The 17,647-nt window shown below is 42.2% G+C and overlaps 3 protein-coding genes across 4 annotated transcripts in view; 1 reads left to right on the forward strand and 2 right to left on the reverse strand.

The window, feature by feature from the left end:
- Positions 1 to 2,219: 2,219 nt before the first annotated feature.
- Positions 2,220 to 4,849, reverse strand: LOC146714095 (uncharacterized). The gene is made up of 2 exons (XM_085452716.1): positions 3,957 to 4,849; positions 2,220 to 3,514 (listed from the first exon to the last, which is right to left on the reverse strand). The coding sequence occupies exons 1-2, from the start codon at positions 4,611 to 4,613 to the stop codon at positions 3,395 to 3,397; spliced, it is 777 nt and encodes a 258-aa protein (XP_085308842.1). The 5' UTR covers positions 4,614 to 4,849; the 3' UTR covers positions 2,220 to 3,394.
- Positions 4,850 to 7,676: 2,827 nt separating this feature from the next.
- Positions 7,677 to 17,647, reverse strand: part of LOC146714096 (uncharacterized) — an 18,460-nt gene continuing 8,489 nt past the window's right edge. Inside the window, exons 3-4 of one of the 2 annotated variants that reach the window (XM_085450698.1) lie at positions 8,752 to 10,020; positions 7,677 to 8,423 (exon numbers count right to left, since the gene is read on the reverse strand). In XM_085450698.1, coding sequence (XP_085306824.1) covers positions 8,346 to 8,423; positions 8,752 to 10,020 — 1,347 coding nt within the window. In that variant the 3' untranslated portion in view covers positions 7,677 to 8,345. Of the gene's footprint in view, positions 8,427 to 8,751; positions 10,021 to 17,647 lie in introns of both variants that reach the window. The other variant, XM_085450697.1, reaches the window with a different exon arrangement.
- Positions 11,683 to 17,647, forward strand: part of LOC146714097 (syncytin-A-like) — a 7,506-nt gene continuing 1,541 nt past the window's right edge. Inside the window, exons 1-2 of the mRNA XM_085450696.1 lie at positions 11,683 to 12,288; positions 16,610 to 17,647. The exon at positions 16,610 to 17,647 is cut by the window's right edge and continues 1,541 nt beyond it. Of these exons, the coding sequence (XP_085306822.1) occupies positions 17,165 to 17,647 (483 nt within the window). The 5' untranslated portion in view covers positions 11,683 to 12,288; positions 16,610 to 17,164. The remainder of the gene's footprint in view (positions 12,289 to 16,609) is intronic.

Raw genomic sequence — 17,647 nt, forward strand, 5'->3', positions numbered from 1 at the left:
CCAGCAGTGCCAGCTTGATACCAGATCCGCGCCAGACCTGCTTGCTATATGAGATGATGCAAACTTGTGCCTACAGTATACAGTTTTCTAAAGAAGGTCTAAAATGTCACTGAGTGTGCGTGCATATGTTTTATGTATATAGATTTATTTTACTTATTACTCATGATTTAACACAGTCCAGACATTCCTCGTATGTCATGGCTGTGTGCAGGTAGGCAGGAAGAGAGGACCCAAAATGCAGGACTCACGGAGGCAAACGTAACTCAAAATCCTCAGCTTTATTACTGGAAAGCAACTAAACAAAAAAAAACTAAACTAAACTGAGAATACACAACAAACTAAACATGCAGGCAGGCTGGCAAAAGGAACACAGTGAAATTTGGAAAAGGAGGAAAAGAGGAAAAAACAGAGCTTATATACACAGGGGAGTAATCATGGAACAGGAAACACGAAGAAGACACAGCTGGGAGAGATTAAGGCTTACGAGACAGAGGGGATGTAAAACTGAACACACTGACATCAGACAGGAACCTTCAAAGTAAAACAGGGAACAAGAAACAATTTACAAAGACGCAGACTGACACTGAACTAAATCTAGAATAATAATCAAAATAGCACAACTAAAGAACCAGAACATAAATCATGATACAGAAATATACCAAAATACAAGAAACTGAAAAAGCTGGGTCAAAATGACCCAGAACCGTGACAGTGTAAGGATGTTTCTATAACATTTTCTATCCTTATTTTATTACGGATGAGGTGCAAGAGTTTTTAAATGTGGGTAATTAAATAATAGATTCATGCAATACCAAATTCTGTGTTGTGGATCAGCACCATGATGGAAACTTGTGGCCATAATATATACAGTATTCTGAAGAAGGTCTAAAATGTCACTGTGTGTGCATGTGTGTGTTTTATGTATATGCATTTTTTAAATTATTACTCATGATATAACATTGTCCAGACATGGCTGGTAAGGACATGAGGAGCAAACAGTGGGAGCTGTGTGAGGCTACTAAAGGCAGTGGATCCCTCAGCAGCTGGCTGCCGGCGGAGCTCCCGGGCACGTCACTGCAACCCCCCCTGGCTTCTGCTCCGCGGCTGCTGAGTGAGCCCTCATCTGGGACTCTCCTCAGCTCTTTCTGGGATAGTGGCGCGAATGCCCCTCTGTTGGTCTTCCTTGGTCTCTTGTGTTCTGGGGGCCTCTGGATGTCTGGAGTTTTGATCTCCTCCATACCTGCTTCATGCCCTGGTGGACGGGGCTGTGGCCCCCCCCACACCCTCTAGCAGATCATTACATGAAGGAACCTTTTAAAAACAAGCGCGTTCATGCTCACAGGTGTACACTCTCTTGGCTGCTACCTCAAAGCACATGGTGCGCTGTCGATCTTGTGTACTGCACAATAACATTTAATATTTAGTATCTACTGTTATCTACTGCTGGCTAGTTTATTGTAATGGTGTTGTATTTATTATGTTGGTCTTTTTTTGTTTGTTTTCTCTTCTGTTTTGTTTTTTCTCCATACAGGTGATCCAGGTGTTTTGTTTGCTTTTCTTTCTTTCTTCCCCCCTTTCTCACCGTCTCTTCTCCCCTCAATTTTTTTTCTCTCCCTCTCTTTCTTTCATTCTTTCTCCCTTTCTCCATGTCTGTCCCATCTGTAACAACCGAAAATAAAATAAAATAAATACATAATTATAATAAAGGTCAATCAAATGGACCAATATGGCAAGGCCATGATGATCCACTTGGTAAAGTAAATCCGCTTGGCATCTTTCTTGGCCTTAAGACAACAATTCTGATGGCTAAAGATCCAAACGGGACAGGCAGGAAAAAAAAAGCAGCTGGATTACAAAGAGCACAGATAACATTAACACGCGTACCAGTTGTTGGAGAGGTATTCCAGTATAAAAAAAATAATGATAAGCACAACTGGAATGTTTTGTTTCTATAACATTTTTCTGTCATCATATTATTATAGATTAAGTGCAAGAGTTGTTAAGTGTGGATAATTACATAATAGTTTATTGCAATAGCAAGTTGTGCCTTGTTCTCAGATGTGCAGCAAGTTGAGAGTGAAAGATAAAATGAGGAAATAGAAGGGGAAGAGAGGCAAAGAATGATTCACAGGCAGAGCCGAGTTTATTTCTCACAGTTTTTTGTTGCCTTATGGTTCCAAGCGCTGTTACCAATCTTTGCATCAGAATCAGAATCAGAATCAGAATCAGAAAGGGTTTTATTGCCAAATGTTGAGCGGGTTTACAACATTAGGAAATTGCTGCGGTGCTTCAGTGCAAACATACTGTTATAAATTAAGCTTAAATAGACATGAAAATAAAAATGAGAATAAGAATTAAAAGTGCTAAGTAGATAGATAGATATATACATGACATGAGTGCAGGTGGTGATCAGTGCCAAACATGGAATGATGCAGTGAACACAGCGTAGGGTCATGTGTTAGTGGTGGGAACAGTCGTACGTTTATTGTTCATGTGTTCAACAGCAGAGGGGAAGAAACTGTTCTTATGGCGAGAGGTTCTGGTGCGAATGGACCGGAGCCTCCTGCCTGAGGGGAGCAGGTCAAACAGACTGTGTCCAGGGTGAGAAGGGTATATATACATTTTGTTATATATAATTGTCATGACATTTATGCCGATGATGAATGGATGTAAACTCCTGACTCCACATGTAGAGGTCAAAGGTCTATCTCATCCTGGTTGTTGCTCTCTTTTTCATTAAAGATGTTTCTGTCTGTGTATAGGACTCCACTAAGTAGGGGATTGAGTCACTATTTCTCATTCAGTCTCCTGCTCAGTCACACTTGGTGGCACCTGGAACCTTTAAAAGGTTTAAAAGGTCTTTTGGAGGCCTGAAGACTCTTTTGTCCTCAACACAATGATAATAAATTTAACTACTCAACGCAGACTGTTGCATTCATTAACTATAAGCTTCAGCCTCTTACAGATCTATGAAGAAATCAAAAAAATTGATTATTAGCTGTTGCTATAACCAAGCTATACCTTCTTTCTCAGGGCAGACCTTCAACTGTACCAAGTGAAGAGCTGCCAAGAAGAAGAAGACACAAATAAATCAGCAAGTCAAAAGTCAGAAAGAAATCTCTGTATGTGTGTATTTTATCTTTACACTGTAAGTTAGCAGTGTGCAGATATCTGCTGTTTATTTTGCCATGAAGACTTTCATTACACAGTGAAATAAAGGTTTGGACTTTGGTACTAAAAGTAATGCACTACAAAAAGCTATTTCTATTCATTTTTATAGGCAGTATAACATCAGAAGGCTTGGCAGGGCAATTTTTAGAGATGTGCTTTTCTCCTGATTATAAATGATTGGTCATTTAGTGGACTGTTTCGGACACTGTCTCCTCTGCTCTCTTCATGCATGTACACCCTTGGTCTTCTCTCTCCAGCCCCAAAAGAACTTGAGAGTAAAAACAATCACAGATGTCACAGCTGCTGTTATGATGATTGTGATCCATATCCAGTGGTAGGACTCCTGCAGACAGCAAGAAAACATGAAACTCGGTGTTAGTCAGTGCAGTTTGTTTAAACTTTAAATGCCTTTCAGTTTACAGCAAATCAAAGATCACACAGTTTACAGCAAAACATCAAGATGAAATGTTCATGTGCAATCTGTGATCTGACTAGAAAAAAAGGGGTTAATCCCAGTTTAAGCCACAAAATCACCTGTAGGTGCCTGTTATCTTGTTAAATTCCTGAATGACATAGTTAAAACCTGAACTGTGAGTCTTTGCTGCCAGGACAGAGATCAGTGTTGTTGTAATCGATGCTGTCACAGCAGAGTCACCCTGACACAGTATGGTAAAGTTATTCACACTCAGAAAGTCATCAAGGCATCAAATGCAGATGTTGTATTTAAAGCGTTTCTGCTGTAAATCAATCGGTTTGCAAGACAGAGCAGGGTGTGGTGCACTTACCGGTGGTTTGCGCACTCGCAGGCGGACAGCAGAGCGGTGTTTCTCGGCCTTCTCTATGTCGCAGTAATAAACTCCTCCGTCTTGTTGCTGAGCTCCCTTTATGGTGAGAGACAGGTCTGCCCGTCGGTCCCAGTCAGATGGTATCGATACCCGGCTTCTGTTAAAGTCATCCCCGTATGTGATTTCCCCTGTCCGACCATTCAGCTCCAGCAGTACTTCCCCGTTTCTCCTCCAGCGCGCAGACTTCACCGACTGGCCCGCTGTGACGGAGCGACACGGGAGGATGGCATCCCCACCCTGGGATACAGCAACTTCAGAGGGCACAAATACCTCCAGCTTGTAAGCTTCCAAGTGTTTCCTGTTGCAGGTAAACTCATAATGTCCGTTGTCATTGAAGTTAGCATTTGTTAAGATTAACGAATCGCGTCCTACGACCACGCGGTCAGTGTAATCTCGTCCTGGCTTCCAGTAACCATTTAGAGATGCGATGAGCTGAGTGCTGGCATCATCCAGCCGCTGATACAGTGTGCCCTCTCCCTTCCTGCACTCCTCTGAGAGTGGAAACTCCACATCTGCCCCCACAGTGGTTTGGATCAGTGCTCCCAACCCCTCACAGATAAAAAGAAGAAAGAACACAAACACTGATGAAAGGCTCATCCTGACGATCTGACAGTGAAGTGTTTCCGTTATCAACCTTCTTCTGCGTTATCGCGAAGCTCCGTTAGGTTTAGAAACTGAGAGAAAGGCTTGCTACATGCGCATGAACTGATGTGATGTCAGGGTCCGCCCAACCGGCATACACCAGCATTGTAAATGGCGCTAGCCTAAATAGATTTCTGCCCCATGTAACTGAAGCTGGCAATAAGACGTAACACAAGGTGCTAATATTAACAAACATATTCTGATCGTCACTTTCTGTTCAGTGATGCTATAAACACTGTAGACAATACTAGTACTACTACTGCTACTACTACTACTACTACTACTAATAATAATAATAATAATAATCGTAATAGTTTGTTATCATTAATTTACGTGGGAAAAATTACGGTGAGCCAACTTTTAAAATGTGTTGGCCAGACTTGACTGGAGGAGCCTGCAGTGCGAGACTTCCGATGCTCTATTGGGGTTTTACAGTACTATGAGGTCATTGATACGACTGGGTCTGATTAATCAAGAACGTTTAACACCCCATCAGAGCAAAAAAAAAAAAAAAGGGGTCATGTGACTTCTGCTAATGTGTTGGTGACTGAGGCTCAGGAGGTCAGCAGATTCTCTACTAATCGGAAAGCAGTAGCGGTTTTTGATATGGGCGATGGCCCAGGGTGGCATCCAGGTGGGGGCGCATTACGAGCAAAAAAAAAGTTGTTCGCACACATGCTGCCCGACATCATGCCAGCGAATTGTGGGGATGGAATAGGCACCGGTCGGTTTTGCGAGGAGTAAGGGCGTCTCCGTGTGCGAGGTGCGCCTGCTGCTTGCGGCACAGGGAGGACAGGGCGGGCACCAGGGGGAGGCTGGGTGGCTGAAGCAGCATCTTATAACTAGCTCGTAAAATAAATAAAAAAAAAACCACCAGAAATTATGATAAAGACTTATAATTTGCACTTAATGTGCCCTTGCATTGTATGTTTTTCTAAATTCTTTATGCGTGAGCAGCTCGAGAGCCCTCGGTGCGCCTGCTTGCTGCTGAAGTCAAAGTAAACTTTATTGTCATCTCCGCTACAGTCCAGTATATAGATAGACGAGACGACGAGGCTCCAGTTACAGCAGTGCAAGTAAACATTAAATATAAGAAGAGTAAGAAAATAAATATACACTTTATGACTAGAGGTAAAGGGATTAAGAACAATTAATAATTTACAGTTTGATGATTTAAAGTCTCACACACAACCCGTCGACAGGGGAGGGGCCCTGCTGCTTCCAAATAGAGCACATTTCATTCATAATGTTGTAAATCCAAGCTCATTATGTATTCATGATTTGAATCCTGGGTTGTGCGAAATCCCAGAAATACACCTTAGACAAAGTGAATCTGTGAACTAAGGTGTAGGTCTATTAGGTTATGTTGTGGTGATCATCGGGTTGGGGGATGGGTGTTCATACTGGAGTGTAAAACTAAAACCAATGGAAGATGGACAAGAAAAGTTCAAAGTCATCAGGTGCTCAGTTTAGAAAAAAGAGAAAAGAAGAGGAGGAGAAACGAGCAAAAGATACAGGTAAACAGATGTGTGATTGGATAAAGGCGGGTCATCCTGAAACAATCAGGATCAGAATACTTTATTAATCCCTAAGGAAATAATGTGGGTTACAGTTGCTCCAAAAAGAAATGGTAAAAATAGCAACAGTAACAGACTCAACTCCAAACAATACATTATGTTACAGATTTTAATATTAATTAGTCATTGTCAATTGTTGATTTGTTCTGTTCTCATTGTATGACGAATTATGATGGCTGTTTGGTAGCTGTTTGCATACTATGCATACTCTCTCTAATAAGACGATGTCAGAGGAATTGGTGCACAATTATCATCACTCACAGATCAGTGCTGTCGCTCTCTATACACAGTTCTCACGATTGCAAAGTGAAAGCAAAAAAACAAGCGCAAATTCAAACGCGATTTCAATGTCACATATTGACAGTGGCTCACCGATGCCAATGACATAATTACCCAGCTACATTTCCGAAAGAATGCAAAAGCATTGACATATATTTTTCCTACAATAGCCCGACGGGCAGGGAAGAGAGATTTTGGTAGCCCGACTGAAAAAAATCGCTAGCTCCAGGACGTCGGGCTAGCGATATTGCGAGCCCTGTATCTGATTGAGGAATCACTCATCTTTGGAAAAGAGAGTTTATTACAGAGAAATGGCTCTTTCCAAAATAAAAGCTATACTATCCGCTTCTTCTGGGCTATATTCTCAGCAGCATAAGGAGAATCATGTGCTAACAGCTGTCTAAATGACTCGGCTAAAGTTAGTAGCATGCTTGTTGTTTTTGTCTTTGCACTAGGATGATGTCGGTGTAAATGTGCAGTCATATTCGTTGTGTTCCCACTAGTGCTTTCAGGTTAATCTCGTTGAAATGACCTTAACGCCACAACACGGCAAATCTCCGTTAACGAGCTACCGCCGATCGCTCCGTGCATGGGGCTAGACGGCCAACACGTTAACGAGCTAACTGCGCTAACACACTAGTTCACACCAATGTAATTGAGCATTGCATGGCACATCCAACATACTGTTTTACTTTAGTCCATGACTCGCTTACCTTCAGGGTCATACGTCACATGAAAACCAAAATAATTCCAAACGCCAGATCTGAATGAGGTTCAATTTGCCTGGAGAGCTTAACTTCTGTCTCGCTAGCTTGCCCTGCGCTCTTCCTTCTGACTATGCTGTCTGTGTTGAGCGCTCAGTGGATCTGCGCTCGACAGTGCAGCCTAGGCGGAGTAGTCGAAGACAGATTCACTGAGCGCTCAACACAGACAGCATCGTCAGAAGGAAAATTGATAAAATAAATTACAAATGTTGTATTGTTCGATACATATGCGTACCGAACCGAAAGCACTGTATCGAACGGTTCAATATCGATACGAATATCGTTGCACCCCTACTAAGCACATATAAGTAAATATTTCTAAGCATAAATGTGTCAGGAATCGCTGTGCGGCAGGCAGGAGTTGGACCCAAAATGCAGGACTCACAGACTCGGGGAGGTGAACTCAAAACACAGCTTTATTTGCTGGTAGAACAAACATACAAACTAGACTAAACTGGGAAACCATAAACTAGGGAGACACAGGGAGATCCACACACAACATGAGAGACGACGTCACGCTGAACAGAGGGAGACGCAGACAGAAATACACAGAGGGTTAACGAGGAAAGTGGGAACACACGGGGAACACAGGTGACACTGATAATCATAACGAGACAGGGCGGGGTGAACTGAACATGACATGTACGGGCGTGAGAGTCACAAAGTAAACAGGAAGTGCACAGAGGTTCAGACAGGAGGAGAGAGAGAGCACGGGGAAAACACAGACATAACGGGCTGGGGAAACATGAAACAACCACAAAGGGAGACGAGGGCTCATAAATACATAGAGGGCACACAGGGGGAAGAGAGAGCACGGGGAGAACTTAGACATAATGGGCAGGGGAAACATGGAATAAAACATAAGGAGAGACAAGGGCTCACAGATACACAGAGGGGCACACAGGGGGTAAAAGCCATGAAGGGAAAACACTTAGGGAACAACACAACAGGGCAACTCAGAAAACATGGCCTAAGCAAGGAACAAAATACAAACATACAAGAAAACTAAGAACACTGGGCCAACATGGCCCAGGACCATGACAAAATGACGATCAACAATACAAAACCTAACAGTCACAATGAAAGTCTTTCCCACCACCACAGTGATGACAGGGTTGAGAACTGGATCCATCTGTGTCGCTCTGCTTCTAAACAAAGACACAAAGACAGTGTAAGTCAGTCCTTCAACATTTGTATCCTGACCGTCGCCTGAAATAAAGAGCATCTCTGCAGACGTCCAACTACATTTGACTGTTTCAGTTAACACACTCAGTTTACTGGGCTGCAATAACTACAATACTACCATCATAATACTACAGTAATACTAAAATCATAACTGAAAGGAAAATCTGAATAATCACTCAGAGCTGCTTTTCCATGCAGTAGAATTGCTAACATGCTAACACAGTTTAATGAGCAGAGTTGTTCCAAACAGTCAGGCTAAAATGACAAGATAACAATATAAATACATACCTCACAGTAGCTGCACTTGGAGAGTCTCTTTCTGGTGTGGATCTGTTGGTGTTGTCTCAGGTAACGTGGAGATTTAAAAGTCTTCTCACACAGGTCACATTGATAAGGTCTCTCCTCAGTGTGGGTAAACATGTGTTGTTGTAAGACTGCGTCTGTTGTAAACTCTTTGCCACACTGTTCACAGCAGTACACATCATGTCTGGTGTGAATGCGTAGGTGTATATTTCGGCTCCCTCTCCGGCTGAAAGTTTTTCCACAGATGTCACAGCTGTATGGCTTAATTCCAGAGTGGGTAACTAGATGCTTCTGTAAGCTGCTACTTTGAGTAAAAGCTCTGCCACACTGATCACAGCTGTACGCTTTAACTCCACTGTGGATGAGTTGGTGTTTTTTTAGGTACTCCTTCAAGGAAAAAGACTTTCCACACATGTCACAGCTGAACGGTCTCTCTCCAGTGTGGATGACCTGATGCTGTTTTAGTGAAGCCTTCAGAGTAAACTCCATCCCACACTCGTCACAGCTGTATGGCTTAATTCCAGAGTGGGTAACTAGATGACTCTGTAAGTGGCTACTGCGAGTAAAAGCTCTGCCACACTGATCACAGGTGTACGCTTTAACTCCACTGTGGATGAGCTGGTGTTGTTTTAGGGAACCCTTCAAGGAAAAAGACTTTCCACACATGTCACAGCTGAACGGTCTCTCTCCAGTGTGGATGACCTGATGCTGTTTTAGTGAAGCCTTCAGAGTAAACTCCATCCCACACTCGTCACAGCTGTATGGCTTAATTCCAGAGTGGGTAACTAGATGCTTCTGTAAGCTGCTACTTTGAGTAAACTCTTTGCCACACTGTTCACAGCAGTACACATCATGTCTGGTGTGAATGCGTAGGTGTATATTTCGGCTCTCTCTCTGGCTGAAAGTTTTTCCACAGATGTCACAGCTGTATGGCTTAATTCCAGAGTGGGTAACTAGATGCTTCTGTAAGTGGCTACTGTGAGTAAAAGCTCTCCCACACTGATCACAGCTGTACGCTTTAACTCCACTGTGGATGAGCTGGTGTTTTTTTAGGGAATCCTTCCAGGAAAAATACTTTCCACACAAGTCACAGCTGAATGGTCTCTCTCCAGTGTGGATGACCTGATGCCGTTTTAGTGAAGCCCTCACAGTAAAACCCTTCCCACACTCGTCACAGGTGTGTTTTTTCTCTCCCTTTCTTCTGTGAGGTTTGTCGGCCTCCTGAGAGCGCTGACTTCTGGCTCCATGTTGGTCCTGCAGTGACAGAGATACAAACAGAGGCAGTGAGTGAAATGCAGTCGTGGAACAAACTCAACCTTCAAACTCCATTAACACTAGTTTTAAACCTGAAGGTGGAGCGTGGCACCAAACACCTTAAAGGTCTCTTATCCCCACCTGCTGGTAGTTCTAACACATTACATCCAACCTGCTGTTAAAGATAATTCATGACTGTTCAAACACTAAAATCATGCCCATCCCTCCTGATTGTACACACACACACACACACACACACACACATTATTTTATAATTTAGATTATTTTGTTGTTTCCTATTACATATTTCTATAATTTGTATAGATTTATACAGAATTATTCAGTGATAATAAATCCTATGTTTGTTTATTCTAAAGGAACCCCGTTAGCTTCCACAACAGATGTTGCTCGTCTTCCGTCAAATACTTACATAAAATATTACACAATAAACTGGATTCAAGATATCCACATAATTTCACTCTTACATCCACAGTGAGGTTTCACAATTGTTCAAATATAAGCAATCAATAATAATAATAATAATAATATCAATAACATTGAGGCACATTACACAAATTTCAAAAACAAATCATGTCTTACAATATTTACAACAACTAAAAGCTCTGTAAATCGGCTTTTAAGTGTTCATTGAAGTTTTGAATAATTCTCTAATTTTTTAAGGCAACTTATTCCACTTAAAAGTTGCTCTAAATGTAACAGTTTTACAAAACGTTACTTTTAACTCGAGCATTTACTAAATTGCAGTTTGTTGAAAACTGTGTAATATGATGATGTATTTCATCTGGATACTGCAGCTGAGCAGAATAAATGTGGTGTGTTTAACGGAATTGCTTTCTTTAGAACTACAAGTAAGCCATAGAATATTTTAGCCTGTACAGGAAGCCAAGAAAGGTTATTATGCATTTGATCAATATTAGTATAGTATGAACATCTTCACACTAATCTGGACGCCTTATTCTGGACTAACTGAAGTCTGTTAAGATCTGTCTTATTAGCTGCTGACCAAATGATTGAACAATACTCCAGATGAGACATTACTAGTGCATTAATGACATCTTTCATAATGAAGAAGTGATACACAAAGAGCATTTCATAGCCATAGCTATGCCTTGTCGGCAGAGTTATGTGACATTAGTGATGTTTGTACTTTCAGCGTTAACTTGGTTTTAAAGCCTTTAAAATATACGCCGTTCAATAGTCGACCTTAATCTGACAGAGAATGTGATGATTTTGTGGATGATTAAAGTCAGTCATATATCCACAAACACAACAAGCTGAAAGTCAGTGATGCTGCTCGGTTTGCAGTCCTGAACATCACGGCACAAGCAGGATTCACTGCACTGTTAATGTGAGCTATGTTATATTGCTGCCTCTGTTCGGTGGTGTCGAGCCAAACGGACTTTAACGTGTGTTTGAACGAGCTGACGGTTCACTCGTTAAGCTGAAAGAAAGATGCTTTAATCACAGGAGTCACACATGTGTCCACTGCACCATCTGGAACTCTTCTTGTTTACACTCGTAATAACACAAACACTAAATCCTGCTTCTCTGGTGCTGTTGTGTAGCACTGTGTACACCTGAGACTGTCACCTGTCTGTCTGTCCTGCACTCTCTGTTTCTTTCTCTCTGATTGTGTGTTACAGGAAAAATGATTCTATGTTTCTTTACCTTCTTTTAAATGTACAAAGATGCCTTTTGTCTGCCCTTTGCCTATGGTTAGATTAGTTTAGAATTATCTTTTTAGACTTTCTCAGCAAAGACATACTGTTTTGGGACGTATTGTTTTAGATTGTTTTATCTCTCACAGCCTTCTCCCAGCTCTCTGCTGACGAGACTAGCGCCACATATGGAGTTGTTTATTTTATTTGTTTTGTATTTTCTTATCCTGTTCTCACTGTCTTTCCTATAAAAATTACCAAGCCACTGTGCATGGTGTGAGTTGTTCTTAGCAGCTCACCCGTGTACACGTTTGATAAAGAAAGTAACTTTGTCTCATTGTGTCTTTATTTCTCCTGGGTTTTTTACAGAGTTTTCCCCCAACATTTCTTGGTCCTTCGGAGCCGGAGCGCCTCCATCGTGTCCCATCTCCGTGACCAGTCCACGTTGCTCGTCTGTCGACAGCCCACACACTAGGTGTGTGGTCAAAGACCAAGGGCGTTAAATTCGAGTCTTGGCCAACGTTCTTAGAAAGCGACCCACGGTGGTGGGGCCCGATCGAGGTGGACCAGACCCGGCGACACTGACCAGGTAGATACAGACACACTGACACAATCTTGCGTAAAAGCGTATTTTAAATTCAGGGAATTTAAAATAGCGAAAGTAGCTCGTCGCGACTGGAAGCTCCCCACTTCTGTGGGTTTAAAGTAGCTCGTCGGCTGGTAGCTTGGAGCTCGTCGACTGGAAGCTCCCCACTCTTGTGGGTTAGGTTTGGAGCTCTGGGTAGCTCCCCCAGCTGGGTCAAGGGAATAAGTAGCTCGTCTACAGAAAGACTGGCAGCTCCCCTTATGATAAGGGTTCCGATCGCGCGAATAAGTGTGAATGTGAATGTATGTGTGTGTATTGTTTTAATTAATGGAGCAAGCTGAATTTTCACGGTCCAATAAGAGACTGAGCTGCTCCTACTGTGTTTTTCTTTTACTGCTATTCACTGACGTGCTGGTGAGTTGAGAGAACGGTCGAGTTCCGTCTCGTAAAGTTCACACCGCTTTTGGAAATAGTCCGAAAGTAGAAGGGCGTGTGAGCAACCACTCTCGTCTCTAATACCAGCGAAGGTGATAGCAGCTGTATTGTGTATATATTACTTAAACAAAAATAAGTAAATACATAAATAAGATGGGTAATCAAGCAAGTGAAATTAAAACTCACTCCTGCTGACGAGCAGTGGTGAGAAAAGAAAAGTCCAGACGCCGGACAAAAACAGTGTCTGTAAACTGAGAGATTTAAGAAAACAAAATATAAACAGACAGAAGAACAGAACTCAACTGCCAGTTTAGTAAAACCAGAAGACGAGACACTGTGCAGTTCCCACAATCCTTTTAGTAAACCATCACTCACTCCTGCAGCCGCATCTGCAGCAACACCCATATCAGGAAGAACTTAATAATCCCTTATTAAGTGAAAACTAGAGATCAAAGTAGTTTGTAGTTTAAAAGGGTTGAAAACAGACCCCACTGAGTAGATATAAATATAAAAAGTACGAAATAAAGATGAACAAAGGGAAAGTTACAGTAGAAATTATCTTTAGAGTACTTGAAATTAATAATAGCAAGGATAACAACCTGTAAAGTGATATTAACAATGAAACACAGTTGACATGATGACCATGCCCAGCATGTATAAAATGAATATAAAGCAAATAATTCACACGAAAATATTTTACTAACATAAATAAGGTATATTAAGGCTGTGTCATTGTTCAGCCAAGGACAGTGTGTGAAAAGGTAACTGTCTCCACCCTGGGAAAAGGATGATTCTGCAGGTCATCTGAAGCCCTTGATGGATACAAAATAAAATATAAATAATATATTATAATAGAACTGCCTGGTCCGCCATGCAACAGAGAGAACAAATGTGACCGCAGATTGGATGAATTCAAAATTATCTGTTTGCCGAATAAGATGATCTAACTAACAAATTGGCTCAGGAGTAGTATAGTGGTACACACTGATAAAATATTATAATATGCTATTGCTGTTATATAAGACAAAGGGTATAATATGAACAATGACATAATATTAATATGAAGAGGCACCTTAATCGGTTATGATGTAAGGTGGATAATTGTTAAGCAGTAGTTTGCATCAAGCTTAAGGTTTGCTGAAACTCAGTGTAATGACATGTGAGATGAAGACAATACGGAGAATAACTAAACTAATGAAGTGCATAGAGGCACTTGACCAGCTTGAAACCTATCATCCTAGAATGACACATTGCTGAGATAGAGCACACCTATAATAACAACCAATAAGCAAAACCCTGTAGACAACAGCTACAACTACAGGATTGAGAAGCTGAATTAAATATGTAGACACTGCTAAGCTGATGAACATGTTCCACATTTTCTTTTCTTTTTATTTATTTGTTTCTTTTAGAGCAGAAGCTGCTGTAACACACCCAAAGAAAGACTGTAGGTCTGACCAACCGTCTCAGTCATGGGCAAAAAGATGTCAGTCAATAAAATTCTAAAAGATAATTTATTGACGAAAAATATATCAAGAGATAAAAGATAAAACAGTCCAGTGTCCCACTTATGAATTGTATAAAAACACACAGTCCCAAGGCCAGAGACAGCTATGACACACGGCCAAGTTGCACTCCACATGCTGCCTTTAACAGGGTTAGAAGTTGTACTTGGAGACCCACCACCCTGCAAGCATATAGTCAGTGGTCACTCAAGCCTCTGCAACCCAGCTGCCTTTAGGCTGTGGCATATAATAGACCCTGGACTGCACAGAGAGACAAAACGACACACTTAATATAAAATTCATAGGGCAAAACCCGTCCATCCCAAACATATCTGATTTCATCACATTACATACCTGCACAGAGAGACAAAACAACACAGCAGTGTTTGTAGTGTGGGCTATAAGAAGACCGGTGTATCAGTGCATCAAGTACACCTGCCTCTAATTAGTCCAACCCCATTCCAGCCATTGGCTCACCAAAAATGTGACACACACAAAACCACTCCCAACCCAGTGCAACTTCACACAATAATATGGAGCTGAATTAACACAGGCACATTAGTCTACCATGTTACAAGCTGCATGCTATTAAAAGCCAACATATGCAGACTTCTGCCTTGTTCGGATGGCAGCATTTTTTTTTCTTTTTCTTTTGTGTCCTGACACGTTTATGTTTTTTGTTTTTGTTTGATTATTTTGTTGGTTTTGGAAACGAATTTAAACGAACTTGTGACAATACTTGAGAATCACAGTGACACATAGTGATTAGGCATATGATTGAAAAATGCCTAGGTTTAGAGCTGTGAGCTATGAGCTGTGAGCAATGCAAAGTTAAATATATATATTTGTATAAATGGGAAACAACCCTAACTTGAAAGTTTGAAATGTGTGAGATCCATGCATTGTTTGAAGAACTAGAAATTATCTAAAACTGCCTTAAGTGAAAATGTAGAGTTGCATCTATTCTCCCAAACAAAAAAACAAAAAACAAAAAAAGGGAGAAGCATTCTGTAACTTAAAAATAAGGCTGACTGTTGACAACAGACTAAAACACTAATTCGCAGGTGGCTATCAGGAACAGAGAGGCGAGCAAAGTCACAAACACCAAGGCCGCAGACAGCCACGCAGAAACAGCAGATAACATAGAGACAACGCCTGCTAGAACTGTGGAGAGGAAGGTCACTTCACACGAGATTGTTGCGCATGTGAAATACACAAAGATAAACAAATAACCATTTATATAGACAGCCAGTATGTTTTCTCTGCTGTGCATCATTTTGCAAAAAATCTGGAAAACCAGAGGAATGATTACACCAACTGGCAAACCAGCATGCCAACCTCTTACAACGCCTACTGACTCTTTCATTACTACAGGCAACAATTTTGCTGACAGAGCAGCAAAATAGGCGGCACAACAGGCAAACATCACATTGATGGCAGTAAACACACATCAGATTCCACTGGATGTGTTGAAAAATGAACAAAAAGCAGCAAGCACAGCAGAGCAGGCAAAATGGCTAAAACACGGTGCAGTTCTGACAAACGACTTAATGATGTGTTATGGCAAGCCAGTGTTGCCAAAAAATTCCTCCACAAAATGGCGGCATTAGTGACTCATGGCTGTACGCATTTGTCAACGGGGGGACTGACCAGTATTGTCAACTCTCATTTCTACACTGTAAATTTTGAAACTTCAGCAAAACAATTTGTCAGAACGTGCATGACGTGTCAAAAATATAATGCTCAAGGTAACCTGCGACCAAGGAGAGGCCGTTTTCCAACTCCGCCTCATCCTTTTCACACAATTCATATGGATTTTATTGAACTAAGCGAATGTCAAGGGTCAAAATACGCCCTAGTGGTTATAGACGTGTTCTCAAAGTGGCCGGAAATCTATCCAGTGAAAAAGGCAGATGCAATTTCAGTAGCAAAGTGCCTGTGCAATCACTTCATACCCACATATGGCATTCCAGCTTTGATACGATCAGACAACGGCACTCATTTTGTAAATGATGTCATCACTAAGGTCTCTGAAGCACTCGGTTTCAGCATAAAACACCACTGTGCTTATCACCCTCAGAGCGCAGGCCTTGTAGAGAGAACTAACGGCACTATAAAACAAAGGCTCAGGAAATGCATGGCAGAAACAGGAAGGCCGTGGCCTGAATGTTTGGGTTTAGTGAAGATGTGGATGCGCTTAACACAAGGCTCCCATAAACTAACTCCATTTGAAATCATTCATGGCAGGCCGTTTCCACTGCCTATTACCAGTCAACCAATAGACAAAGCAATCAGAGAAAACACATTAGCAGAGTGGATGTCTAAGCTGTTAGAAAACAAAGAGATCATTGTACATAATCAACAACCTGATGATGTTTCTCCAGTGTCTTGCAGACTAAAGCCCGGTGACTGGGTTCTGATCAAGGTGCTCCAAAGGAAAAACTGGAGCACACCCAGGTGGGAGGGGCCATACCAAGTCCTCCTCACTACACCGACCGCTTGCAAAATTGCGGAACGACCATCCTGGGTCCATCAGAGTCACTGCAGGCGAGTCAGTGAAGCCATCTAAACACAGCTGACGGCAGGCTTGCCTACTTGTTGTGATCTCGCCCGGTGGAGGGGTCAGCTTTCCTGGCCGGGGGGTCTACTCGCGACAGGAGGGTGTGTTCCGTCGTCATGAGGTGGTGGCTCTTATCAACTGCAGCGGCCCTGACCATGGCCGGGCTCCTCACCTTTGCTTCCGTGAGGGACAACAAGTCACGTTATATGGAGAAAAGGCAGACACTGTATGACAAAGGAAAGTACACCAAGTTTCCCCATGGCTATGCCACTAATTTCTGGTGGCAGTTTATGAACACTACAGCTTACTTGAATAATAAAACTGACTGCTATGCAAATACATATACACTTTCTGCCCACCAAGGAACGAGAGGAAGTGTATGGACTGTTCACTCAACGAAACCTGTGCCAGTAACGCGACACTGATGAGCCTCAACTGTCGCTCCAACTACAGCTACCGAATGCCACTACAAACAAAGACTCAGTACCAGACAGGATGTGCACGGACGGCACCCAGCAGCAGAGGAACCAGAGTTTTGGCTGACTGGTACTTCCTATGTGGCAACAAGGCTTATCTGTCACTCCCTGAAGGTTGGGGAGGTCTGTGCGCCCTGGTGGAATTATCAGATCACGTTTTCTTCATGCAAAGTGTTGCACATCACCCAAGCAGCCGGCAGAGACGTGAAGTGGACATCGCCTCCCCCAATTCTTTCGGCATTACCGTGGACACTGGAGTGCCGGGAGAGTTTCGCATCTGGGGAGGAGGAGTGAAATTCTTACAGAGCTTGATCCCCGGCATTGGAGTTGCCGAGGTGCGGGATCATGTGGAAATCAACCGATATGCTCTGCTACGACACATCAAC

This window comes from Copadichromis virginalis, linkage group LG3 (genome assembly GCF_057382275.1).
Source record: "Copadichromis virginalis isolate Kocher_CV1m ecotype Utaka linkage group LG3, C_Virginalis_male_GT1.1, whole genome shotgun sequence".
Lineage (NCBI taxonomy): Eukaryota > Metazoa > Chordata > Actinopteri > Cichliformes > Cichlidae > Copadichromis > Copadichromis virginalis.